This window comes from Symphalangus syndactylus, chromosome 16 (genome assembly GCF_028878055.3).
Source record: "Symphalangus syndactylus isolate Jambi chromosome 16, NHGRI_mSymSyn1-v2.1_pri, whole genome shotgun sequence".
Taxonomy (NCBI): domain Eukaryota; kingdom Metazoa; phylum Chordata; class Mammalia; order Primates; family Hylobatidae; genus Symphalangus; species Symphalangus syndactylus.
Window position 1 is genome coordinate 48,337,787 of NC_072438.2, and position 25,793 is coordinate 48,363,579.

Here is a 25,793-nt window from a genome sequence, read left to right on the forward strand (position 1 = left end):
AAAGAATCTGCACTGTCACTTTCAGAGCCATTTAGGATCCTGCTTTTCTGTTGCTGATGGGAGCCCTGACAATTAAGTGAATTTTTAGTATTGCTAGTGTCTGGCTAAATTCAAGGTTTTAAAACCCACCCTAACTATGCTGCAATTCTAGACTGAAATAATGAACAGATGCCATTTGAACTAACACTATCAAGAAGACTTTTCACTAACAACGCAGTTGTCTGTCTAGAGATGGAGATTTAATTTTTTTTTGTCTGATCACATGTGGAGTCCCATTTAATTTTCCCCTATCAGTCAAAAACAATTAAGTGAAGAGAAAGAAGCTATTCGTGATATTGTCCTTCGCAAAGAAAACTCTTTCCTGACCCATCAACATGGCAACGATTCAGAGGCAGAAGGTGAAGTTGTGTGTCGACTGCCTGATCTTGAGAAGGATGACTTTGCTGCAAGGAGAGCAAGGATGAACCAAACGAAGCCAATGGTGCCATTAAATCAACTCCTCTATGGCCCTTATCCAAAGAAAGGAGCAGAGAAATCAGATGGCAGCAAACAGCTCTCAAAGGGAATCTCAAAAAAAAGAAGTCTAGAATATAAAAGGTGTGCATGGTGTGTGCATGGTGTGTGTGTGTGTGTGTGTCTATGAAAGAGACACAGGGAGAGAGGACATAATTAAGTGAAGCCAATTTGTATTGTACCCCCTCCAGTTCCTCTTTCCAGCCCCTCAATTATAGGTACTTTGTAATGGGGGTTTATTTTGAAGCGGAACTTTAGATATTCAATCTCCCTTAAATGCAGATGGCAGACAGTAGGGTGTCCATGTCCAAAACAGGGCTGAATTTGCCAAAGAAACATTGAATTCCAGTGTGTAGATGTGCTGAATCAGGGCTCATCACCACATATGGGTGCTGGTGTCATCAGTTGGCATTATTAGCAAAAATAGACATGTACTATTGCCTATCAGAGAACAGCCACCTCTCACAGCTGCTCCAGTCCATTCAAAGGAAGCAGAAAAACACTAAAAGCACTTCTCTCTTATTAGCTCCATTTAGATGTTGGAAGAAAAAAAAAAATGAGACTTATTATTTCTTCTGTCACACCAGCAATATCACCTAGACAAATGATAATGGATATTTCCCATCAAAAACACTTCTCAAACTTATACTTCTGTATGTTCTGTCAGAAATTGTTTTCAGGCCAGTTTCCTTCTGCCAACATTTTCCCCGTCCTCTTAATACGTGTTGGAGTGAATTGGGGACAGGAAAATTATAGTAAGATGGAATTTGACCAGTGATTTTTGTCCTGAGAGGGAGATATGATTTCATTTAGGGTGCCCACTTGCTGAATTTCATCCTGCAGAGTTAATCATTCTTGTATTTTTCCTTATATCAAAATCAGCTAGAGTTAGCATCTACATTATTGAATTGTCATCTTTTTGCCCATCACTTTAGACGTTTTTAAGCCTGTTGAACTTAGTATATAATTATCTTGGCTGTGCTTTGGACAATTAAAATGGTTCTTTAGGCAGAGTTGTTGAGCTCAGGGGAATAGTTGGTCTTTTTGATTTTTCTTAGGAAGTACCAGATACAAAAACCCATGAGGGATTCCTGGATATAGAACAGGGATTAGATAAGAGAAAATCTGGCATCATTTCTTTACAGGACACATTATAGCTTCAGGAGGCCCTTGGTCTTTGCCATTGCTGTTGGCAGGCCTTGTAACAAACCATTCTTGGAGGGCCTTGTGGGAGGGATCAGTTGTGCAAGTGAAACAAAGACTTTTGGATAACTGACTAACATCAAGGCATATGGATGGCAATCAGCAATTTGAGTCAGGAAAAGGACTAGCCTTTGTATCTCCTTTTTTTCCTTTCTCCTCCATGTAATTTTAATTCCTGATATTTCCAGCTACATTTGTCTGTTGTCACCTGACTCTGTGTTTGTGGACACAGTTCTGGGTCTGAAGCAGCCCTTGACCTCTCTAGATAGCATCAAATAATGTATTAAAAAAAAAAAAAAAAAAGAAGGGTCCCTAGTGCCTCTTTGCCATGCCCTTCCTGGATCTCCTTCCTCAAACCAAGAAAATTCTGTAGCCTTTCTATTTTTGTGGGCTCTGGAAGCATGCCAAATCATCGAGGTAACAACAGACTACCTCTTGATTTTCCAGCTTGAATGATATATTTTGTGGGAAGATTAATAGGCTCCATTTATTTATTTTTTGAGATTTTTCTATCTCAAGAAGCATATTTAGTTAGAAATAGACTTTTAATGGAATATTTATATTATATAAATGCCACAGCTTTGGTTTAAATCGCAGTTTTGTCAACATTAGCCAGCTAATGTTCACTTCATAGGAGAACAATTGAAAATATCAGTTTTAGCATCAATAAAGGTGAACAGTTATTAACACAAGAAACAAGTGGGTATTGACCCTGTCAATCCAGGTGAAGAGGAATACCCTGTGCTTTTCAAGTTTGCATTAGCCAAACCTGACTAATGCCATGAAGCAGACGTTGAGTTTAAACATTGAAACTCTCTGTTCAGAATTGACTTAGACATACTTTCTGGCAGCTGTGGGTTTAGGTTTGAGATGTTTAATATGTGAACAATGCTCCAGCTATCTCCAAACTAATCCTAGAATTTGGATCATGCAGAGCTCATTACGAACATTTTACTAGTGCAGTAGAAAACATTCCAAGAGGGCTAAGGGATTCAATCAGAAAACCTGAATTCATTACAGTAACTTGAATAGTGTGGGAATTGGGCATCATTACCATCCAACCAAAATCTCATTACCATTAGTAATCTTTCAGCAGGCACGGCTTCTCTTCCTAAACTGTAGTTGAGACTGTCATCTGGAAGGGGAAAAAAAACCTCTGTCTCATTCAGAGTTATAATAAGGGTGATATAGATGAAAGTCATCGCAGCTCCCATTGATTCCATTTTTGAGAAAGGGAAAAGTGTTTCCATCATTTTGTCCTGTCCTCAGCCTGTGAGTTTCCATGTTTGACATTCTCTTTTTCTGCTCCTCTTCCTTGAACTTGATTTTTCCACTGGTGTGGGGGCCTGGATCACATGGACAGAAACCAGGGCCACACAGAAGAGGTGAAGTCAATAGTGACCTGTAACATGAGGGCTCAGGAAAGTGAACCTGTGGAAGGAGGACTCAGGAAGGTGCCAGATCTTCACAAGGATGACCTGGCCCAGCGGAGAATTCAGGGCAGCCTTGTCCCTCACCGTGAGCCCCCGAGCTTCATTACGCTCTCCAACATAACAGAAGCCGACTTGGAGACATGGGAGAGACTCAAAGTGTCAGGAAAGGCGAGGTGTGTCATGTTTTCCCCCAGGTTCCCCCTGGCAGTCATGGTATTTCATTTTGAAGACATCGAATGCTTACCTTTGTGTCTTTTTTTTTTTTTTTTTTTTTTTTTGTCAGGGTCTTGCTCTGTTGCCCAGGCTGGAATACAGTGACTTGATCACAGCTCACTGTACTCTCGACTCCTGGGCTCAACTAGTCCTCTCCCTCAGCCTCTTGAATAGCTGGGACTCCAGGCCCACGCCACCATGCCTGGTTAATCTTTTGATTTTTTGTAGAGATAAGGTCTCACTATGCTGCCCATGCTGGTCTTGAACTCCTGGGCTCAAGGGATCCTCCCACCTTAGCTTCCCAAAGTCTTGGGATTACAGGTGTAAGCCACTGCACCTGGCCAAAATTTTAATTCATTAATTAATTATTTTTAATAGAGATGGGGTCTTGCTATGTTGCTCAGGCTGATCTCGAACACCTAGGGCTCCTGGGGCTCAAGTGATCCTTCCATATCAGCCTCCCAAAGTGCTGGGATTATAGTCATGAGCCACCGTGCAGGCCCCTTTTATCATTTTTTATTTTGATGGCTTGAAAAAGTGTGTCTCACATCACAGAGCTCCTGGAGCTCAGCATATGCAGCATGAGATGAATTTATTAATACTAAAAGTTACAAACCACATGGAGAGAAAACATTCTCTTTCTAACCCAGCCAACTTTCTAAGAATGTTTATTTATTTTGATAGACTTGTTTACTATAAATAATTTAAACTTGACTTTCAAATAATTTTAAGTATTCCACAGTACCTAAGATTTTTTTATGCCCTTGTTTATGATGTTAGAGTTGTTAGAATTGATGTTTTGAAAGCTATAGAAGCTTAAAGACAAGGTAATGATCATTTCTAGGCAAGACAATGATCATTTCTTCATTTGAGTGTTAATGAAAAAGCAATTTTGCTCTAGCCTTAAAAATATTTTTCATATACCGTCTTCCCTCGGTATCCGTGCTTGATTCCGGAATTCCCCTTGGATACTAAAATTCTTAGAGGCTCAAGTTCCTTATATGAAATGGTATAGTATTTGCATATAACCTATGCACATGCTCCCATATACTTTAAATTATCTGTAGATTACCGATAATAGCTACATTAACATAAGCGTACCTTATACATGTATACCTAATACAGTGCTTTCACATCACTCTATTCATGTGGATTCAGTGTAGTACTTAGTGCACGGCAAATTCAAGTTTTGCTTTTTGAAACTTTGTGGAATTTTTTTCTCCCAAATAATTTCCATTGAGGTTGGTTGAATCCTGTCAGTGGGATGCCGAGCTCACTGATAGGGAGGGCCAACTACTTCTAGTTGTTTTTTGTTTTTTTGGTTTTTTTTTCAAACCTCTTATTGATTTGTACTTAGAGACTTTTAGAACTTATTTCTGGTTTTGACTAGGGATGAAGATGTTCAGCACATCTGTGCTTCTGAGCCTTCCCCAGAAATTAAAGCACAAACTGCCATTCGTGATGACTTTGCCAACCGCAAAGCAAGGGCCTCTAAGAAAGCTTCCAGCCCCAGGCAAAAGTTTGTGCACTTTGGGCCAGTGACGGAGATAGATCAGCAGAAATGGAAGCGGCTTAGCATTGGCAAGGCCGGACCTAGAGAGGATGAAGAAGAAGTCATCTGTCATGGCAGCAAGATTCAAACAGACTCTGTGTCTCCTGTCTCAGCGGCCACTTCCAGCTTAAAGGGGCACCAAATGTTTAATCCTCAAAATGACTGCAGGTATTTTTTTGCCATACGTGTGCAAGGATATCTGCATGGGAGTCACTGCTGCTTTTATAGAGTTTGCTGAAGCACATTATACAAACCCCTAGAGATAACATAGTTTTAACAGACTATGTATAACTAATGTTAGCAGGTCCCCCTTGGGGGAACATGTATGTGAAGTTAAATGGCAGGCATCCATTTTGATTCTGTTGTCACCAGAATCACTGCTTGGGAATGCCAATAATCTTGGCAAATGACCTTTTTTCCCTCGGCTGCATCCAGTACTATTTTATTAGTTGAAAATACTGAATGAGCTAAATGGAATGTTTTAATGATATCACTAGGGTTTCCTGGGCTTATGTATAACCTCTCTCTTTCCTATCCCTTAGAGAGAGGAAAAAAAAGTTATTAGTATCATGAGTTCACGTTTTGGACATCTAAGTAGACATATTAAAGAAGTAAAGGTCTCCTTCCTCTCCCACTTTTTAAAATTATATAATAAATCAGGAGTCTTAAAAACCTCCTCTTTGGGGGTTTCTGTAAGTCAAGACTTTCCTTGGATGAATCGCCATCCAAATGTGTGAGGGAAGAACACCTTATAGGCCTGTCTCAGTTCTCATCCTCCCTGGAAGCCACCCAGTTTTGAGTTCCCTTGGGGATTTGGTTCTGTGGGCTGGTGTCTTTTCCAGGAAGCACATATAGGACATGTGTAAAACAAGATTGCCCTGGGAACCTCCATTCCCTCTGTCCGGCAGGAGCAAAGTGAGGCTCTCCATAGCAGGAGGAAGTGTTCATAGCATTCTTCTTATACCTTGCCCTTGAAATCCAAAGGAAATGATGGATGGCCCATGACCTATAGAAGGGTTTCTTTGGTTCCAGACTCAGGGTGACACCATAGAAGAGAGAAGGCTATAAACACCAGAAATAAAGAGTTGAGGTTTCAGAGGATGGTGGGGATCTGGGGTGGGGAGGAGGGGATAGGAAATTAATAAGAAATACATCCTCGAGGCCTTGAATCCTGAGAGGCCCATCATTCAGTCTTGTGGTGACAGAGTCACACAGCCTTGTTTGACCTTCATAGGCCCTAGCCAGAGTTCACATTCCATTATCTCAATCTGATGATATCATCCTTACTAACCAGCCTTTGGAATGAGAGCAGCCACATTCTTCTCTTAATCTTTCAGTCCCAAGGACTTTCACTGTCTTCTGTCGTAACCCTTGTTCCTCTCCTCTCTTGCCACCAATGCTACTTGATCGTCTGCAGAACAATGAATTCTGGCCAAGGTGACTATTGCAGAAGGGTCTCGTGGCTGGCTCCTGTGCCGGAGTCTCAGGAAGAGTGGGTCTGCGGTTTGGGCGAGTGCCCGAGGGGGACAGAGGAAGGTGAGGAGCAGTGTTTCCTGCCTTCCCGGGAGGTGAAGGAGGACAGGTGGGGTCAGAGCCTCTGGTGTGAATTCTTTCCTAGGAGTGAAACTGTCCTCTCTGGCTTTAGTTACATCCAAACAGCTGCCACAGGATGGCAAAGAAGAAACGGAAAGCGCTCCAGGAGATTCTGAGAGGCTGTCAAAGGCAGAAAGATCAGAGAAGAGCAGCCAGCCACTGTGAGCATCTTGCCTGCGCTCTGCTCCATGGTGTGTTGCCCCTGCTGTGTGTGGCTGTCGTGTTTCCAAAAAAAAGCTTAAAGTCACAGTCTGCACTTGGCGACTGATAGAGCGTGGAGTAAAGTCACTAAAAGAGTGTGCTCATCGCAAGATCAGAGTTCTGCTTCTGGTGCCCGCTCTGGGTAGATATTTTAGCCTTTGCATGTGGCTGAGTACTGGCCAAATTTCATTCTCAGGACTCATGAAAACCAGAAAGGGACCCTCACTCCTGTGTGAGTATCAGCTGCATGACAGAGGGTCCCAGTATTCAAAAGGGAGATTTCCTGCTCAGCTGCTCTGTGTGCCGCTGCCTTCAGGGATGCTGGCTTCTTCTGTCTTGAATTAACGTCAGTGAGTGACACTACTGAAAATATCTTTAGCAGTAAGTGGCCTTTGACTGGCTGGACTGAATGTTGCCCTAGGGTGTGTCCTCTGGCCTCTGAGTGTGAGGCTTCAGGGACAGAAGAGAAGTTGGAGAAGATGTCAGCTCCTGCCTGGAGTGGCAGTGGACTGAAAGGCCAGTCAAAGTTGGATGATTCACGAAAAGATGACATGATGGCCAGGAGAACTGGGATGTCCCTTAGACACACTGGATCCAACCCAAACCAGTTCCTTCCAGTTCCATTTGCAAAGCAACAGGATGTGGAAGAATCTTCTAAGGGTCTACCCATGAAAGATCAGAGGTCAGAAGGTTATTCTGTGCCCTTGTGACTTTGTTTCTCCAGTCTGAGCTTTCAGTGTGTTCTTAATGCATTATGGCACCTCAGTGCCACTTACCTGCTGTTGCTAGCAGAAACAGAATGATTAAAATTGGCCTCATCTGCCAAGAATTTTTTCCTCTTTTTACATGTAAGCAGGTGTGATTCAATGGTGAATTTACCTGTTAAACATTTTTTTCTGACTCTTGTGGACTGAATAAATGGGAAATTCTTTTATTTCCTTCTAGCTCACATAGGAGCCTTTGGGTAAAGGGGTTGAACCTCTATCTGACTTACTTGATTTCACTTTTATTCGAGGTCCAAAGAAGATGAATACATTTATAAAAGTTGTAATTGTATTAATTTTTCAACATTAGCAAACACTCGTTGCCTTCTGGAGGTAGGATTTCTATTCCATGCTCTGACTTGACTTAGAGTCAACCATGACTTGATGACGTGTAGGGAAATAATTATCCTGGGGTTCCTGTTCCAGTTTAGGGTCCTATATGTTGAAGCCTCTCTTGCCATTTAATAAAAGTGATACATTTTTGTTAAATGTGTGGTCAGCCTGCCAATGTAGGGCAAAGAAGTGAGGAGAGCTTTGCATAATTTATAAGCTCACCATAAAATAGGAAGCAATGGAGTTCTGCTTCTCCAAGGACCCTGATGGCAGTGGGAGAGAAGGCAGAGTGGGACACAAGGAGAACAGTAGGTAGTCTCTCCAGATTTTTAAAAAATCAATCCCCTAGCCATCTTGATCACCTGAATTTAATCTGTATTTTACATTCTTATGAAGAAAACAGTAATGGAGCCTAGCACTGTTTTCAGGGAGCAGAAGTAATATTTGTGCTTTACAACCAGAGTGCTTTGTAGCGTTTCCTGTGTGTCTGCTCCCTAAAGCTTACCTTGTCCTGGGGATTCACAGGTAGGTTGAAGGAATCTGTGTGAGCTCCATTTCACAAATAAGAAGGCTGATGTAGAGAAAAGCTGTGTGAGTGGATCACACATGATTCCCAAGCTGGTTAGGACTGGGGAGACAGAGGAACAGAGTGGTGAAGCTGGTCCTCCACAGTTACTCACTTTCCAGATGCCCTGGACTTGCCCCTGGATCCGCGGGCTTCTGTAAAGCAAGTTAGAATAGAAGGAAAGAAGGAAGTGAGGCCTAGAGACTGCCTACTGGATACCTGTAGGTGCTCTCCCATTCATTTATTCCTTACACTACCTTTGAGAGGAAGAATTTTCATCTGCATTTTGCAGTTAGGAAACTGAGGTCCACATGTACACAGCTGGTACCTACAGAGCCAAGATCCAAACTCAGCTCTGTCAGAGTGGAAAACCAGCATCCCTCTCCAGCATGATGCCTACACAAGTAACTAGAGGAGACTGTGGAAGCCTGAGGAATTCTCTTTTTTTTTTTTTTGAGATGGAGTCTTGCTTTGTTGCCCAGACTGGAGTGCAGGGCCCAATCTCAGCTCACTGAAACCTCTGCCCATTCAAGCGATTCTTATGCCTCAGCCTCCTGAGTAGCTGGGATTATAGGCGCCCACCACCATGCCCAGCTAATTTTTGTATTTTTAGTAGAGACGGGGTTTCACCATGTTGGCCAGGCTGGTCTGGAACTCCTGACCTCAAGTGATCCACCCGCCTTGGTCTCCCAAAGTCTAGGGATTACAGGCTTGAGCCACTGCACCTAGCCTGTCACTCTCTTTGTGATTTGGGAAAGATTCCTCTTTATTTTCACATGGGAATGGACAGTTACTCTGAGCACAAGGAGGAATGGTCAGGTGAACTATGTGACATATTGTGTGAATGAGCCAGCAAACACCGTGGGGATGCACGTTTCCTATCAACAAGTGTTTATCGAGTAAGAATCACTATGTGTAAAGCACTGTGCTGGGTGCTGGGGGTGATCTTAGATGAGCAGTAAAAACACTTTAAGCTAATGCTAGTTCATGATATAGAAATAGGTAACTATTGAATTATTGATTCTGAAATGCTTTATTAGTAGTGAAAGTTACGTAAATACAGGCAATGGGTGCATAGGCTATTCCCTTTATCTTTCTACCTACCCCTACCCTCAAAAGTAAACTTCATTTTATTTTACTTTATTTTTTTGAGACAGGATCTCACTCCATCACCCAAGCTAGTGTGATCATAGTTCACTGCAGTGTATACCTTCCAGGCTCAAGCAATCCTCCCACCTCAGCATCCCAAGTAGCTGGGACCACAGGCGTACACCACTATACCTGGCTAATCTTTTTGTTTTTATTTTGTAGAGACAGAGTCTCACTATATTGCCCAGGCTGGTCTCCAACTCCTGGGCTCAAGTGATCCTCCCACTTCAGCCTCCCAAGTGTTGGGATTATGGGTATGAGCCACCATGCCTGGCCTCAAAATTAAACTTTATTGACTTTTTTTTTTTTTTTTTTTTTGGTAGGATGCTTATGTCAACTGTGACCTGTGTGGCCAATTTTGTACCTCATAACCTATTAACTCACGTACTTTGCATTAAAAAGATCGCTTTATTAGTTTTTGTTTTGGTTTGTTTTGTTTTGTTTTTTCTAACTTGCTTTACTTTTTCATCTCCTGTAGGATGATTGGGAAAGTCACTTGACAGCTCAGCTCTAATTATCTTCCCCTTGCCAGCAAAGGCAATTCTGCTTAAGTTGGTGCCCTTTTAAAGCTAATATATTAGTCTCAGAGGAAATTCCTTAAACCCACAGTACATAGTAAAGGGATAAATGAAGGTTATCTTTGGAAACTGGGCTATTCTTTTCTTTTCAATTTCTAGAGCACCTGATAAATATTTAATAAATACTTACTGACTAGTCTGGCCACTGTTCAGGGAATCTAAACAGAAAAATCTCTGCTCCTGTGGGGCTTACATTTTGGTATAGATCTACATTTATTGGTAGAGATGTCCATGAAATACTGTTAATTACTTTGTGTAGAAACAACTTAAATTCAGATATATCCTACATGCAACAACATAGTTGAAACTCACAAAATGTGCTAAAGAAGACAAACTCAAGAGTACATACTATTTGAGTCTGTTTACATAGTACAAATCACTCAACGCTAATCTATGCGTATGTTCAGTTTGTGAAAATTCATTGAAGTGTATATGTGGTATGTGTGCTTTCTGTATGTAACTTATACTTCAATAAAATGTTAATTAAAATATTCAAATTGAAACACAAAAACACATAGCAACTATTAATAGATTCTTGATTAACCATCCATTGGGAAGAAATTCTCTGCTCTCTTCCATAGATAACTTAGAAAACACTATGTTTGAATAAATTTATTCCAATAGGCCTATTTATTAACTGGGAAACACTTACCTAGTCTTCAGAATTAATATTGCCCTTGCACTCCTTTTCCTTTTCCTTTTCCTTGGCCTTTTCCTTTTCCTTTCCTTTCCTTTCCTTTTCAGACAGAGTCTCACTCTTGTCACCCAGTCTGGAGTACGGTGGCGTGATCTCTGCTCACTGCAACCTCCGCCTCCCCAGCTCAAGTGATTCTCCTGCCTCACCCTCCAGAGTAGCTGGGACTACAGGCGTGCGCCACCACGCCCAGCTAATTTTTTGTGTTAAGAAGAAAAACATTCACAAACCCTTTCCTTGTCTTGTTTTTGGCCATTTCAACAGAGATTTGGGGTTTTGCACTGGTATGGTTGCCTTCACTGTGAATTAAATCATTATCAATGAATGTAGATTATTCTGGAATGATAAAAGCATACGAGAGAAGGGGGTATGTGTGTGTACACTCATGCATTCTGGGGTGTTTTCTCTAAGATTCTCTAAGATTGCAGGAAGAGATGCTTAGAAATTACCCTTTTCCTATAAACTATTGTGAAACTGATCATGGGACCAGGTAATTTTTGCTGCCAACTCCAAAATGTAATTTATTGGAAACTGGAAGCAGGACGTATTTTCTTTACTATTCTTTGTCCACCATCAGAATTGCAGAAAGGAGGAGCTTTTCAGGGTATAGGTAAGAACTGACCCTTAAAACTCGCCTTTGCTAAAGAGACAGGCATTTATGGGAGCTGTGTTGTTTTTTTGTTGTTGTTGTTGTTGTTTTTTCATGTGCTGGAAATATGCCTTGTAATGTTCTAATATTTTTCTAATTTAGTCTTTTTGCTTTAGACTCATTTAGACTTCAAGTGACTATTGCAGAGGGCACAACTTTATGGATCTAAATTATCAGGAGAATATAAAAGATTAGAAAAATCTTTAGTTTTTCAAGTTATGGAATATCATCCAAGTCTGGTTTTGATTAAGGCTACTAGTTTTCTAGGAATTGTGGTTTCTGTCAAATGCATGAGGAAGGCACTGATTGGGGTTCTGGTTGGAGTTCTGGTTTCCCTTCAGAAAACTGCAGAAACACTCTTTGATGTTATTTGTGCGAATGCATTAACATCTCAGGGACAGGGTCAGGAAGGGTGCACTTGTACAGTGGGTGTCCATTACAGCCCATTACTGCTGAACATAAAGGCACAAAAAGTTGAACTGTTTGTGAATGACTGTAATACATGTTTGTTTTCTAAGCTGCCTTCTCTAAACATTGTGGATTGCACCTAAGCCTTTCTATGTTTATATTGAACAGATTCTTTCTTTTTGGGTAGTGTGGGGATTATTTTCATTTCTCTTCTGGGTTTTGAGATAAATTTTGCATTTTTTAGAAATATCAAGACTTGTCTTTGATTTTCAGCAGCCAAGGAATATTGCTAATTGTATAATGCCACTTCTCTTTCAGTATCTCAGCAAAAAAGGTTTGGCACACATGTATTTCACCGGCAGTTTTTATTTCCAGCTTGCTTACAGTGTTCACTTTCAACTCTGCCAGTCCTCTAATTTTGTATTTGATCTTATAGATACGGTCCGAGAACTCCTGTGTCTGATGACGCAGAGTAAGTTGCCTTGTATTTGTAGGATTACATTAATTACTAGCCTAAACTGCATGCTTCCAGTACTTACCACTAATTGAAATGCAACTGATGCAAGTGAACTGAATAGTTAGCTGACTTGTGTAGCAAAGCACTTGAAGTTGGAATGCAGAGCATACATTCTGTGCAGGAAAGATGAATGAAAAAGCAACTTAAGCATGATTCTAATATGAAGCTGCTGCTTGAAACTTAACATTTGCTTTTGATAGACTGGGCATGTTAAAGTCGTTGTTCTTGTTATGATTTGAACATTGGTACCCCTTCTGAACTATAGATCTATTTAAAGGGTATTCTGAGTTTTGCACTTAATTCTTGATATGTTGGGGCTTAGAGTTAACAATGAAGTAGTCATTCCCATAGTCTCATTTTTTAACTAAGAAAATAAATCCCAAACCACTAATTATAGATTCAGAAGCCCAAGTTCCTCCCAGGTTGGAGTCACATAAACTGTGGGATGCTTGAGACCAAAACGCTGGAGTTTTGCTCAAGTCCCATGGCTTAGCAAGGGGCCAAGGATGTAAGACATGACTGGCCCTTCCCTTCCCTGCTGCTTGGTTTCCACTCAGCCAAGCAGAGTTTCATTCCTTATCCCGTACTTCACATCCAAATTTGAGAAGACTCCAAACCCTCCCATTTGTGACCACATTAACTCTGCTTCAGAAATGGATTTCCCATATGCAGATCATTCTGCAACTGATATACAAAGCAAACTATTTTTTTTTTTTTTTGCAAAATACTAGCCTTCTCAGATTCAAGTAATTTGTATGTGAAGAAACGTGATTAATATCTAAATCCAGCGTCAGTAGTCTGCTGATCCTGATATTGAGGAGCATTTTGTGGCCTTGTGGGAGCCTGGGCCATCCAGAATGTAATCACCAGCCCTCCTCTGTCTGTCCTTTCCTGAGCCTCAGTTTCAAGTCACACAATGAGGAATTTGAATAGAATTTGCATATAGAGCATGCAAACATCATTTCCACCAATGACAATGAGATTAGGCAAAAAATTAAGTGTCTTCAGATTGTGCTATTTCCATGTTTCTGTTCAAGATATCTGCTTAGTTTGGACTCCGAGCCCTAAGTGGTCAAACTCCAGGGCCAAGTTTCCCATGTGTGATCTGACATAAAGAACACTCATGCCTCAAAACCAAATTCAGCCTGAGCTTGACTGACTGCACAGAGTTAAGTAGTCTCTGAAATTGAGCCCTGGTTATTACTTTTCAAACTTGCAATGGCAATATTTAACATTCACTGAAAGGAGGATTTTATAAGATTGATAGGCAAAACACTACTTTGGTTTGGTGAGCAAAAACATTTTGATAGAATGGATTTCTTCTTCATCAATGCAAGGCTGCTATACAATTTGCTTAAAATAGACCCCGGGAAAGGTGAAAGAAAGGAGGGGAAATTAAAGAGTTTCTGAATTTTGCCTGCACCTGAACACAAAACTTCACCCACAGGAAAGGTTAATGATTTCTTAAAAGGGGTGGGGACAGGGACTCCCTTCTTGCCTTCTCTAAGTTTACAAAATGCAGCCCCAGGGACCAAGAAGAGTAAAAGGAGCTTTTTTCCAGAGCTCTTATCTAGGGATATCCAAAGTGCTGAGTTTCCTGCTTAGAGTAGATACAATTTACATGAAACCATGTGGGGAACAAAATGAAAAGTTGATATCAGGAATTTATTCTTAAAATAGAAACTTATACTATTTTTAGTTTATTCCCTTAATATCTCCTTTTTCCAAAATCTTTAAAGGCAATTTTTTGGCACAGGCTATATTTATTAATAATTGACACATTCTTAAAATAGAGCCCAATCAAAAAAAAAGATGAGCGCTTTAAGGAGAATATAGGTCAGGGGCAGACCTACCGCACAGGCAAACGGAGAAATTTCCACCTCCTAACCAGCCAAGAATGTTTCCATAGATTTAATTTCACCTTCTTGCCCTTTTCTTCACTTGCACACTCTTTCCCTTCCAATACCCGGCCCACCAAAGGAGTCCGTACATTGTGAGAGCCATAGGCCATTTTATTCTGAATTCCTTTACCGTAGACTTGGCCCAGAAACAATTTCCAGGCCCTTGGGGTAATTCCATCCTGGCCCTCAAAAATGTCAACCCACCACCAAGGGAGACTCCTGGACTCTGCAGCCAGGAGCCCTCATCCCAACAGCCCAAGGACATAGACGTAAGGTACTGAGGAGCACAGGATTAGTCCAAGTCACATTAATATTCCGGAAGCTGGCCATCTCCAGGATCCCATATCTGCCAACCCCCATCCCCAGACACACACCTCTTCATTTGGGAGGCCAAGTCTAACCTGAACTAGGGAACATGTTCTGAATGACAACTTAGCCCATTTTCTTTCTAGTATTATCAATTTCCAACTTCTTAATTTTTTTTTTAAAATGGCATAAATATATCACTCATAGGTTTGTTACTTCTTTTTTGGCCAGTTTGCTGATATTTCTTAAAAAAAAGAAACTTGAGAAAAAAATCGTACAGGTTGAGCCTGCCTTATAGAAAATGTTTGGAATGAGAAGTGTTTCAGATTTTGAACTTTTTTAGATTTTGGAATATTTGCATATACATAGTGAAATATCTTGAGGATGGAACCCAAGTCTAAACATGAAATTCATTTATGTTCCATATATACCTTATACATATAGCCTGGAGGTGATTTTATACAATAGTTTAAATAATTTTGTGCATGAAACAAAGTTTTGGCTGCACCCCATCACACAAGGTCAGGTGTGGAATTCTCCACTTGTGGGGTCATGTCAGCACTCAAAAAGTTTTGGAGTTTGGAGCATTTCAGATTTCAGATTTTTGGATTAGGGATGTTCAACCATGTACTTTCTGTTACATGAAAGGGTGAACAAGAGTTTCTCCTTTTATTTAACTAACTGGCTTCTGGCCACATTTGGGCTGAGCTAGTTAGAGCTTCACAGTGGGAGTAGAGATGGGAACGCAGGACAGACAAAGGTAATTCTTAAGGCCTGCTCTCATTTTCTCCATGCCCACTGGGTGGGATAATCAAATCCCAGATCCTGGAGAAGGCTACCATTTTCTTCTTGGGGTCCCAGAAGAAAACCTGGATCTATGGCCACCCACAGTGGCCTAAACCAAAATTCTGACCTGTAGATTTTATAGATGGCAGAGTTGAATGAAGGGACCTCTTTTCTCTCCCATAATCTACAAACTCCTTAGCTCAGAGAGGTTTAAGTCTTCTAAGATCTTAGCAAAGGTTATAAATCACCTTAAAAGATGAACTGACTAGATTGAATATTTTAAAAGTAAGATTTTTTTTTTAACTGTGAGAGGAAGAATGGGATGAATTTTTGTGTCTTTCTGGAACGCCTGCTTAAGTGAGTTTTGATCCATAAAGTTTAAAAGCATGGGTTAGACTTTTCTACCTAATCCTGCAAATTTCTTAATCTTTCTTAGATACCATTAATCAATAGTCTAAAATAGATGAAAAATCACAGCCCTTCTCCTCTATCGAAGACTACAGTTTCTTTCTTTTATTTATTTATTCATTTAATTTATTTTTATTTTTTTTGAGATGGAGTCTCACTCTGTCACCCAGGCTGGAATGCAGTGATGTAATCTCAGCTCATTGCAACTTCCGCCTCCCAGTTTAAAGCCATCCTCCTGCCTCAGCCTCCCTAGCAGCTGGGACTATAGGCGTGTGCCAGCATGCCTGGCTAATTTTTTTTTCTTTTCTTTTCGTTTTTGTATTTTTAGGAGAGAAGGGGTTTCACCATGTTGGCCAGGCTGGTCTTGAACTCCTGACCTCAAGTGATCTGCCCACCTTGGCCTCCCAGAGTGCTGGGATTACAGGCGTGAGCCACCACACCTGGCCCAGTTTATTTTTTTTAGAAGCCACAGCTGCTGAAATCAACATTCTCCACTGAATACATGGAGGCAGCATTATGCAGTGGCTTGTCATATCCATGCTAATAGAAACCTCAGCTAAGAGTCCTTCTATGCAGCCAGATTATTAGAATATTCTCGGGGAAGACAGGTTACAAGTACAGTTTTCAGTTTAGTTCTCTTGGACTTAAATTGTCCAACATCTGGAGAGCAGAGAGAGGCACTCACACATTTATACAGATTCCTTTTGAGTGGATTGAAGGGAAGGTGGGCAGCCATTGCTTTGGGGGTCATCTTCTGGACAGCTGCCTGCTAGGGAGCCCTTTGCATTCAGCGATGCTGCTGCTGTTCATTGGCCGTGGGAATAACAATTTTGGACATCATTGATGATGTCTGGAATTCTTTGGTGTCTAAGTGCATGGTAGTTTTTTTTTTCTTTGTGTTAGGCTGGTTTCAAAATGGACTATCACCATTTTTTGTTGCTAGCACTTAACAGTGAGCTTTTAAGAGCCCTCTGTGTCTTGAATTTTGGGCTCCATAACCCACTTGTCCCAAAGTGAGTCATTTCTTTGAAAGAAAAATAAAAGGAGGAGGATTTTGCTTTGGTTTCTATTTCTGTTTTCATCTTGCTGCTTCAGCTTTTGCTGTAACAAAGGTTTATGTAAGCATCACAAAAAAGGCCTTATGGTCTTGCACAACATTTAATAAGCTCCTATAGAATATATAAATTATACGCGCAGTCTAAGAGTTTTTTAAAGATTGTTTTACCTTGCATTTTTCTTTTAAGAGTATATTCAGAGTTATCCTGACAAAAATTAAATGACTGTGTGCTTATTAGAATACAAAATACATACCTAATTTATGTGTTTTACTCCTTACTCTTGTTATAAAATGCCTTGTTTTCTTGATTTCAAGATGCCATCAACTGCACTATCAATTACAGCAGTTTTACAAGAAATAAAAAGAAATGATTACAATGAACATATACGTCAGCCATCCATAGTTGTCAGATGCGTCTAAAATTCAATTAAATAAAATAAGAAAAAGTGGGTGTCTTAAACTTAAGGCCAAATGATATTTTTTTGGAAATGGAGAAATTGCCTCCATTCACGTAGGAAGCCTTTAAGCCAGCTTTCTACACAAAGAAGCGTTTAACGTAATAAAGTTTTACTTCATGGAACACCGCCCTCTTTCCCCACAAATTCTACCCAGGTTATACCTTTTAATTATCTTAATTTTATTTTTTAAATGCATTTCCAAATGAGAGGAGCCGGAGGCTTCAAATACCATTTTTCTAGCTCTTCTTTAAACCTATTTTGGCACCTACATATAAAATGATATTGACCCGATTCAGTGACATCACTGAAGACAAAGACGGTCACATTTTGGCGTTTGCGGCAAAAGGAGGCGGTGGGGTGCCAGCACGCCCACCGCCCGCCCAGGGCCAGAACACGCCTCCAATCACGCGCTGTGCGCAGCCCGGGAAGGGGGCAGTTTTCCAGGCCCGGTAGCGCCCCCACGCGGCAGGACGCCCAGGCGCGCGGAGACGCGACGGGCGCTGATCGTGGTCCCTCTCGTGTTCGCTCTCTCCGAACTCAGGAGCACCAGCATGTTTGACATGCGGTGTGAGGAGGAGGCCGCGGTGCAGCCGCACAGCAGGGCCCGCCAGGAGCAGCTGCAGCTGATAAATAACCAGCTGAGGGAAGAGGACGACAAATGGCAAGATGTGAGTTCCGGCCAAGGCGCGCGGGCAGCGGGGAGGCTTCTGGTAGCAGAAAATCCAGCCGGGTGGGTAGACGTGGACTTGAAAGCTATGTGGGGGAAGGGAGCCCCTAGAGGGTTTCAAAAGGTGACACGGTAAATGTGGGACTCAAAGGAAGGTGAGTAGCAGCGTGAAGGTATGGAGTGATGGCCCAGACATGTAATCAGCAAACACCCCGGCCAGAAGCTTGGTCACAAAAGAGGGGAGGGGAGGCAGGAAACTGGAATTGAGGCTGCACTATCTTCTGAGGTTATATATTTGAAATTGATCATGATGATGATGGTAGTAACGATAACAATGACCAACATCAGACGTGTACCAGTACCAGGCATTGTTCTAAGTACTTTGCATGCATTCATTTAATCCTCTTAGTAACTCAATGAACTGGCAACTCTTACTGTCCTCGATTCCACAGACGAATCCCAGCACAGCTGTCACTTGCTGAACGTCACACAGCTAGCGAGTGGCGGAGCCAGGATTAGAACCAGGGAAGGAAGGCTAAAGAGGCTGATAAGGGCTTTGAGATTGTGTGCCGAGAGCCAAAGCGGGGAGAGAGGAGGGAGAGTGGATTATTTCATTTAATTCTCACAAAGCACTCTGGAGGTAGCTATTGCAAACGACTCCACCTTTAGTTTAAAAAGTTAACTTCTCCAAAGTTGATAAAATATAGTAACAATTATGTCTAAAATATCTTGAGCACTTACTGTGTGCCTGGTACCTTACATCTATTTTCACACTTAACCCTACAAGCTTGTAAGAATAGGTGCTATTATCATCATCATTTTAGAGAGGAGGAAATAGAGGCACAGGGAGGCTAAGAAACATGCCTGAGATTCCAAAGCATGGAAAAGATAGAGCTGGGATTATTTCCCACAGCTGCAACCCCATCCATCTGACTCCAGAATCCCCACTCCTCATCATTATGCTATAACTACCTGTAGGATTGTGGTGAGGTTGTTGTAAGGATCAGATGAATTAATACATATAGAATCACCAGATCTAAAGACTCCAAAACTGTTTTTTTCTGCCTTGACTATCTTCCATGTGGAAACTGTATAAATGAATCCCTACTATTCTATTGTCAGCAAATCTGTTCACAATGCAGAGGTTATAAATAGGAAGGAATGAAGTTTCTTACAGTTACCTTGTGAGGCAATTCTCTGAAATTTGGCAACTGACATGAAATGTGATTGCATATTTCACACTGCCATATTTAAATAAATGTGCAGCCCTGCTATGGATACTGTAGATAATATCTGGATGTTTCTGCCTTTGAGGCATTCCAGTTCCAACCAGATTTACATTGGATTGTATGGGAATGCACACAATGTTATAGCGCCTGGGCCCATGGTCAGTTCTCTAAAGAATAGAAATGACTAAACTCTGAAGAATAGAAATGGAATTATGCACGAGTCTGAAGAAGAATATTCTATCTTTTTTTCCCTGCCAGGACCTGGCTCGTTGGAAGAGTCGTAGAAGAAGTGTTTCTCAGGACTTAATCAAGAAAGAGGAAGAAAGGAAAAAAATGGAGAAGTTACTGGCTGGAGAAGATGGGACAAGTGAACGAAGGAAAAGCATCAAAACCTACAGAGAAATTGTTCAAGAAAAGTGAGTTCTTTCTGTTGTCATTTTTAATGTATAATATTATCTAGGTGTTTTTTTTTTTTTTTCTAAAAATTATTGGCTGTCACAAAGGTTCTGATAGTAACATTTTATATTCCCTGTACTATCTCTTCAGTGCTACCTTCGTTTCTACCAAGGTCTTCTTTGCAATTTTCATTAGTTGACTTTGTTGTTGCTTCTCCCTTGTATGTCCTTTAGAGAGCGGAGAGAGAGAGAGTTGCATGAAGCATATAAGAACGCTCGGTCCCAGGAGGAGGCAGAGGGGATCCTTCAACAGTACATTGAGAGGTTCACCATCAGTGAGGCTGTTCTTGAACGCTTGGAGATGCCAAAAATTCTGGAAAGAAGCCATTCAACAGAGCCAAATTTATCTTCCTTCCTGAACGACCCCAACCCCATGAAATACCTGCGGCAACAGTCACTGCCTCCACCCAAATTCACTGCCACTGTTGAAACCACCATTGCTCCTGCCAGTGTTCTGGATACCAGCATGTCAGCAGGCAGTGGGTCTCCAAGCAAAACTGTCACTCCCAAAGCAGTGCCTATGCTGACACCCAAGCCTTACTCCCAGCCCAAAAATTCTCAAGATGTTCTGAAGACCTTTAAGGTAAGACAAGTTCCTTAAGAGTAGAACCAAAGCTGAACTCCAGGGAGTCGATGGAAAGAAGCATCATAACTCAAGAAAATGTCATTCTTTTTACCATACAAAAGAAAAATGTGTTGACATGTACAGCTGTGAAAGTCATAGGTCTCTGGAGATTTGGTTTGTAAACGCTTAAGGAACAGCTGTTTCCCTCAATTGCTGTTGTTAATACAGATGGACTCCTATAAGATTGATAGTGGAGTCGTCTCCATGAGCAAGGTCTATTTTCTAGTTTGATATAATGGCATAATTTCTCTGTACTAGTGGTAAAAACCCTAATTTAGTAATACCCTAGTATTTCTAGGTATCGGGAGGTATGGCAGACTCCTCAAAACAAAATTTTATTTGCTTTTGGTTCAAATAGAAGTATATGCAGCTACCTCTCTTTTAGGAAGAAATTGGCGTTCAGCACCCATTTGACATTGTAGCATCCAAAAAGATTTTGCAATTGGTAAAAATACAAGGAACACATGGGAACATGGGACATACTTGGTCCTCAAATGAGACAGGTTTTTTAAACAAGTGAAAAGAAACTGGGTTGTTTTGCTAATGAGTGTGTAAAATAGTGTTCCAGACTGAAGAACTTGTGGAAACCAAACATCTTTTCACTTCCTCAAATTCAGGTACTTTCCCTTATATCAGGAGGAAGCACTCATCCTTTGTCTTAAGTTCTTTTGACTTATAAAGAAAAATCAGTTCCCCTTGTCCTTGCACTCAATGAGTTTGTAATAAACAGAGGTGGAATGCATCACTCGCAGATGTGACCATTACACAGAAAAGTTTTCGTAACTGATTGAACAGTGTGATGCCATGTAGCTTCCTTGCTGTATTTCAAAGAGAACAAAACCACACTTTCTGACCTCTGCTAAAATAACTCTGGATGTATCTCAAAAATCTCTATCTTAGGCTTTGATAAAACAAAAATGTCCAGACTGTCTCATCTGGATCGTACTGAGCTGTTTGTCCCCTTATAAGAGCAGGGGCCATATCTCTGTCATTCATGGCTTCATCCTGAGAGCCTGGCACAGGTGCCCAGGACAGAGTAGGCACTCAGCAAGTGCTCCTTAAATAAATAAGTGAATTTTTCCTGAGAAGATGAGCTACTAATCATATGGACTCACACACACACAGATAGATACACACATGCTCATGTGTGCTCAGTGGTCCACCTAAGCGTTTCAGAAGCTTTCCTTCACCTAGGGCCTATGATAACGAATGGCTATGGTATTTCCTGAAGGAAGATTCTATGTTGAGGTGGCCCAGAATAGGATAGAGAATACATTTATTTAACTGGATTTCCAAGGCATCTGCTCATACAATCTAGATGTCCACTTTCCCTCCTTTATCTAAATAGTGCAAAGTGATCGTTTAAACAGAAGAATTAGCATAAATGATTTTATGGCAGAACTTCAGCTCTGAGAAAACTCTGTTCTTCACCACTGCGGCAAAGTGGAGCAAGGTGGTATGGCGGCCTCGGGAAGCACTTCCATGGAGGGAGTTATTAGAGAATCTGAGCAAAGGCCCTCTTAGAGCTGGAGATTACTCCTCACCACTCACTAGTGGGGGTCCCCTGCCTCATCGTAGGCCTCACTGGCTAGTATTTCTACTGATGGCCTACAGTTCCATTACTGAATGCATGGACAGCAACTTTGGTCAAAGGTCAAAGGTAACATGCAAATCAGACTGTTGTTACCAGCTAATAATGCCAGGACAGAAGCTAAGGGGTAGGGGTGTGTGTGTGTGTGTGTGTGTGTGTGTGTGTCTTCTTGGAGGGCAGTACAACAGAATTAAGGATAAAGGAAGATCAACAGAAATAGTTTAAGGCAGTGCTTTTCAAACTGAGAGTTACCACCTGTTGCTAGGTTATAAAATCAGTTTAGTGGTTTGAAGCCAACATAAAAAAAAAAAGAACTAGAATATAATATAATAAAAAAACATAGTGTGTCACACAATGAAGGCAAAATTGCTTGGGGAAACTTCTGTTTCAGTTATATTTATGTGTGTGTGTGCTGAGTTGTGATTTAAATTTCTTTTTATGGGCAACAAATAATAGAGTAAAAAGACCAGTGGCTTAAGGTAAATAAACTATAACTAATATCCAGCCTTCCATTATTTCTTTTAAAAGATTTTAAAAGGCCTAATGAGGCTGGGCGACGTGGCTCACACCTGTAATGCCAACACTTTGGGAGGCCGAGGCAGGCAGATCACTTGAGACCAGGAGTTCAAGACCAGTCTGGCCAACATGATGAAACCCTGTCTCTACTAAAAATACAAAAATTAACCAGGCATGTTGGCACGCGCCTGTAATCCCATCTACTTGGGAGGCTGAGGCACGAGAATTGCTTGAACCAGGAAGGCGGATGCTGCAGTGAGCTGAGATTACACCACTCCACTCCAGCCTGGGTGACAGAGTGAGGCTCCGTCTCAAAAAATGAATAAATAAATAAATAAATAAATAAGAGGCCTAATGATAATAATGGCTAATAGTTAAGCACTTAAAATGTGTCAGGTACTGTTCTAAATTCTGTACATTTGATAATCCTTAAAATCTCCATAACAGCACTATGAGGAAGATACTGTTACTTTAAATTTTGCATCTGAGCACAGAGAATAGGAAACCTGTTGAAGATTCCATGCCTGTTAAATGGTAGGTAGAGCCAGGTTTCAATCAGGTCACTTAACTGCACAGCTCCCTCTCAAAACCACTCTACTTTCTGCCTCAAATTTCAAGACCGAGATTTCCAGATGCATTTCCGTAAGCCAGGCTAACCACCCTCTCTGGTTTCCCTTTCTTGCTCTAACTGCCTCCCCTAGATGTGAGTGCAAAACAAAAATATTTTAATGTGCATGGTCTTTTTTTCTTTAAAAAATGGAGGTTATAAAAGTAACTAGAAATAGAGATTCATTGTAACAGAGCATAGTCTCAGATCCCTTGCCCTCTGCCTTAGCTTCAAAAAAAGTATCTGTTGCCCCTGCTACCACCATGGGATAAGCTGTAAAATATTCCTGATCTGTGGTAAGTTCCGCCTCATTTATATGTTAGCCAGAAAAACAGTAAATACTGTGGAATAGCAATCAGAACTGAAGTGAAACAGTATTGGAACCCCAATATGTGGTATGTGTTTGTACTTAAGATTCTTCGGTTTTCTGTACTTTAAAATAAAAGCAGACCATAAATGAGGTGAACATGAAATGGAATCTAAAGTGAAGTGGCCCAAGCAGGCCAACTACCTTTTAAGGAGGCCCTTAAAGATAGCATTTATAGAAGCCCTAACTCATAGGTCCCATCAGAACGTTTAAGAGACCTCTTTCTTGATTGGACTCTGGTTATTAAATGATCATCTTTTGAGGTAATTCTGAACGTGTCGTTTTGTTACAGTCTTTGATTGGGGTATATGTAGCATGTTTTTTGTTCCTTCTGGCTTTTATAGGTAGATGGGAAAGTCAGTGTGAATGGAGAGACGGTTCATAGAGAGGAGGAGAAGGAAAGAGAGTGTCCCACGGTGGCACCTGCCCACTCCTTAACCAAATCGCAGATGTTTGAAGGTGTGGCCAGAGTGCACGGGTCTCCACTGGAGCTGAAACAAGACAACAGTAGCATCGAGATCAACATAAAGAAGCCAAACTCTGTTCCCCAAGAGCTCGTAGTAAGAACCAAACATTTCCCCGCCTCCCTTTGGGATAATTCCATGGTGAAAAAATCTGTTTTTAAAAATAAGTAGGTCATGATAATGACCATTTCTTTCTATGTTGGCGTATTAGTTTGCTAGGGCTGCTGTAAGTACCACAAACTCAGTGGCTTAAGCAACAGAAACTGTCTCACAGTCCTGGTAGCTAGAAGTCCAAAACCAAGGTGTTGGCAGGGTTGGCTCCCTCCACTGGTCATGAGAGAGCATCTGCTCCAGGTCTCTCTCCTAGCCTCTGGTGGCTGCTGGCAATCTTGACGTTTCTGGGCTTATGGATGCGTCATCCCCCTCTCTGCCTTTGTCTTAACTGGTGTTCTCCCTGTGGATGTGTCTGTATTCAGATTTCCCCATTTTATTTTATTTTATTTTATTTTATTTTATTTTATTTTATTTTATTTTATTTTATTTTTTGAGACGGAGTTTTGCTCTTTTTGCCTAGGCTGGAGTGTAATGGTGCGATCTTGGCTCACAGCAACCTCTGCCTCCAGGCTTCAAGTGATTCTCCTGCCTCATCCTCCCAAGTAACTGGGACTACAGGCATGCACAACTGCACCCAGCTAATTTTGTATTTTTAGTAGAGACAAGTTTCACCATGTTGGCCAGGCTGTTCTTGAACTCCTGACCTCAAGTGATCCACCCACCTCAGCCTCCCAAAAGTGCTGGGATTACAGGCATGAGCTACCACACCCAGCCTAATTTCCCCTTTTTAGAAGAACACCAGTCATACTGAGTAGGTCCACCCTCCTCCAGTGTGACCTCATCTTAACTAATCACATCTGCAGCAGCCCTATTTCCAAAGGTCACATTCTGAGTAGTAAGGGTTAGGACTTCAATAATATGAATTTTGGGAGACACAATTCAACCTGTATCATTCGTATAATGGAAGGTATTGCAATTTATGAGCCAGAAATTACTTTTTCTTGTCTCACTATTGGTGTCCAGTGTTATAGAAGAATAAGTAAATCTTCAAAATGCCTTTTTTCCCCCTGTTTATTTAGGACCTCATTAGACTTGTTAGTGCCATTTGAAAATAACTGGTGCTATCAGAATCTGGCTTTCCATCCCCGGCAATATATATATAAAAGGGCCTTTTTCTTATTAGTTAAAGAAACAAAAATTCATTTAAAAGCTGAAAGTAATGTAAAGCATCAGAGTACTATTGAATGGCAAAGCTAAAAAATGTATGCTAATTCAGGTACTGCAGAAAAGTGAACTCAAAATAAGATGATATTTGTTTCTTTGGAGAAGAAGACATCATTGGGAAAATTACACTTTCTTCCATCTCTCACCAGAAAGACTCACGCTGGTTTCACTAATCTAACCAAAACTGTCACTACACAGATGCAGCCCTGCTTTCGGGGTGCGGGCTGGACTCTGTTCAACCTCATTTGTCCTCACCAGAGGCTGAGTTTCTGCTGCTCTAATTTATAGCATTTGGGTTTATATTATAGTTACAAGAAGGGAAAAACTGTCAAGATAGTTTCCCCCAGGACCTAGAAAGGTTTGGTGTGAAAGGAAACTTCTTCCAGCACCAAGGGAGCTGAGCGTTGTGTGACCCAGCTAGCTAAAACCCACCCAGAAGGCTGGATATCATTATTTTTTTCCTCTATGATTAGTCTTTTGAAGACTAAAATTATGGTTTTTTCAGAGGAGTTGAGAAGATATAATTCTTCCCCGCAGTACCCAAGTGCTCTGTGAAAGAGATTCAAGTGGGAGTAGACCAAAATCATTTTCTCACCATGATAACACGTTTCCTAGTCTCTAGGAGCAAAGTTTTGTGATCCAGGCCAATGCGGAGTCTCTCCTGACCTTGGACTTCCTGGACTTCCATTTTACTTGTCATTTGCATACGTCTT

The 25,793-nt window shown here is 41.2% G+C and overlaps 1 protein-coding gene across 18 annotated transcripts in view; it reads left to right on the forward strand.

The window, feature by feature from the left end:
• The window catches only part of LIMCH1 (LIM and calponin homology domains 1), a 339,225-nt gene that overhangs the window by 265,345 nt on the left and 48,087 nt on the right, over nucleotides 1-25,793 (forward strand). For 12 of the 18 annotated variants that reach the window (XM_055246657.2, XM_055246661.2, XM_055246655.2 and 9 more), the window contains 5 exons: nucleotides 12,285-12,320; nucleotides 17,823-17,949; nucleotides 19,436-19,593; nucleotides 19,807-20,215; nucleotides 23,683-23,898. In XM_055246657.2, coding sequence (XP_055102632.1) covers nucleotides 12,285-12,320; nucleotides 17,823-17,949; nucleotides 19,436-19,593; nucleotides 19,807-20,215; nucleotides 23,683-23,898 — 946 coding nt within the window. Of the gene's footprint in view, nucleotides 1-294; nucleotides 598-3,079; nucleotides 3,323-4,752; nucleotides 5,083-6,331; nucleotides 6,451-6,559; nucleotides 6,669-7,129; nucleotides 7,391-12,284; nucleotides 12,321-17,822; nucleotides 17,950-19,435; nucleotides 19,594-19,806; nucleotides 20,216-23,682; nucleotides 23,899-25,793 lie in introns of all 18 variants that reach the window. The other 6 variants (XM_055246660.2, XM_055246659.2, XM_055246664.2 and 3 more) reach the window with 2 other exon arrangements.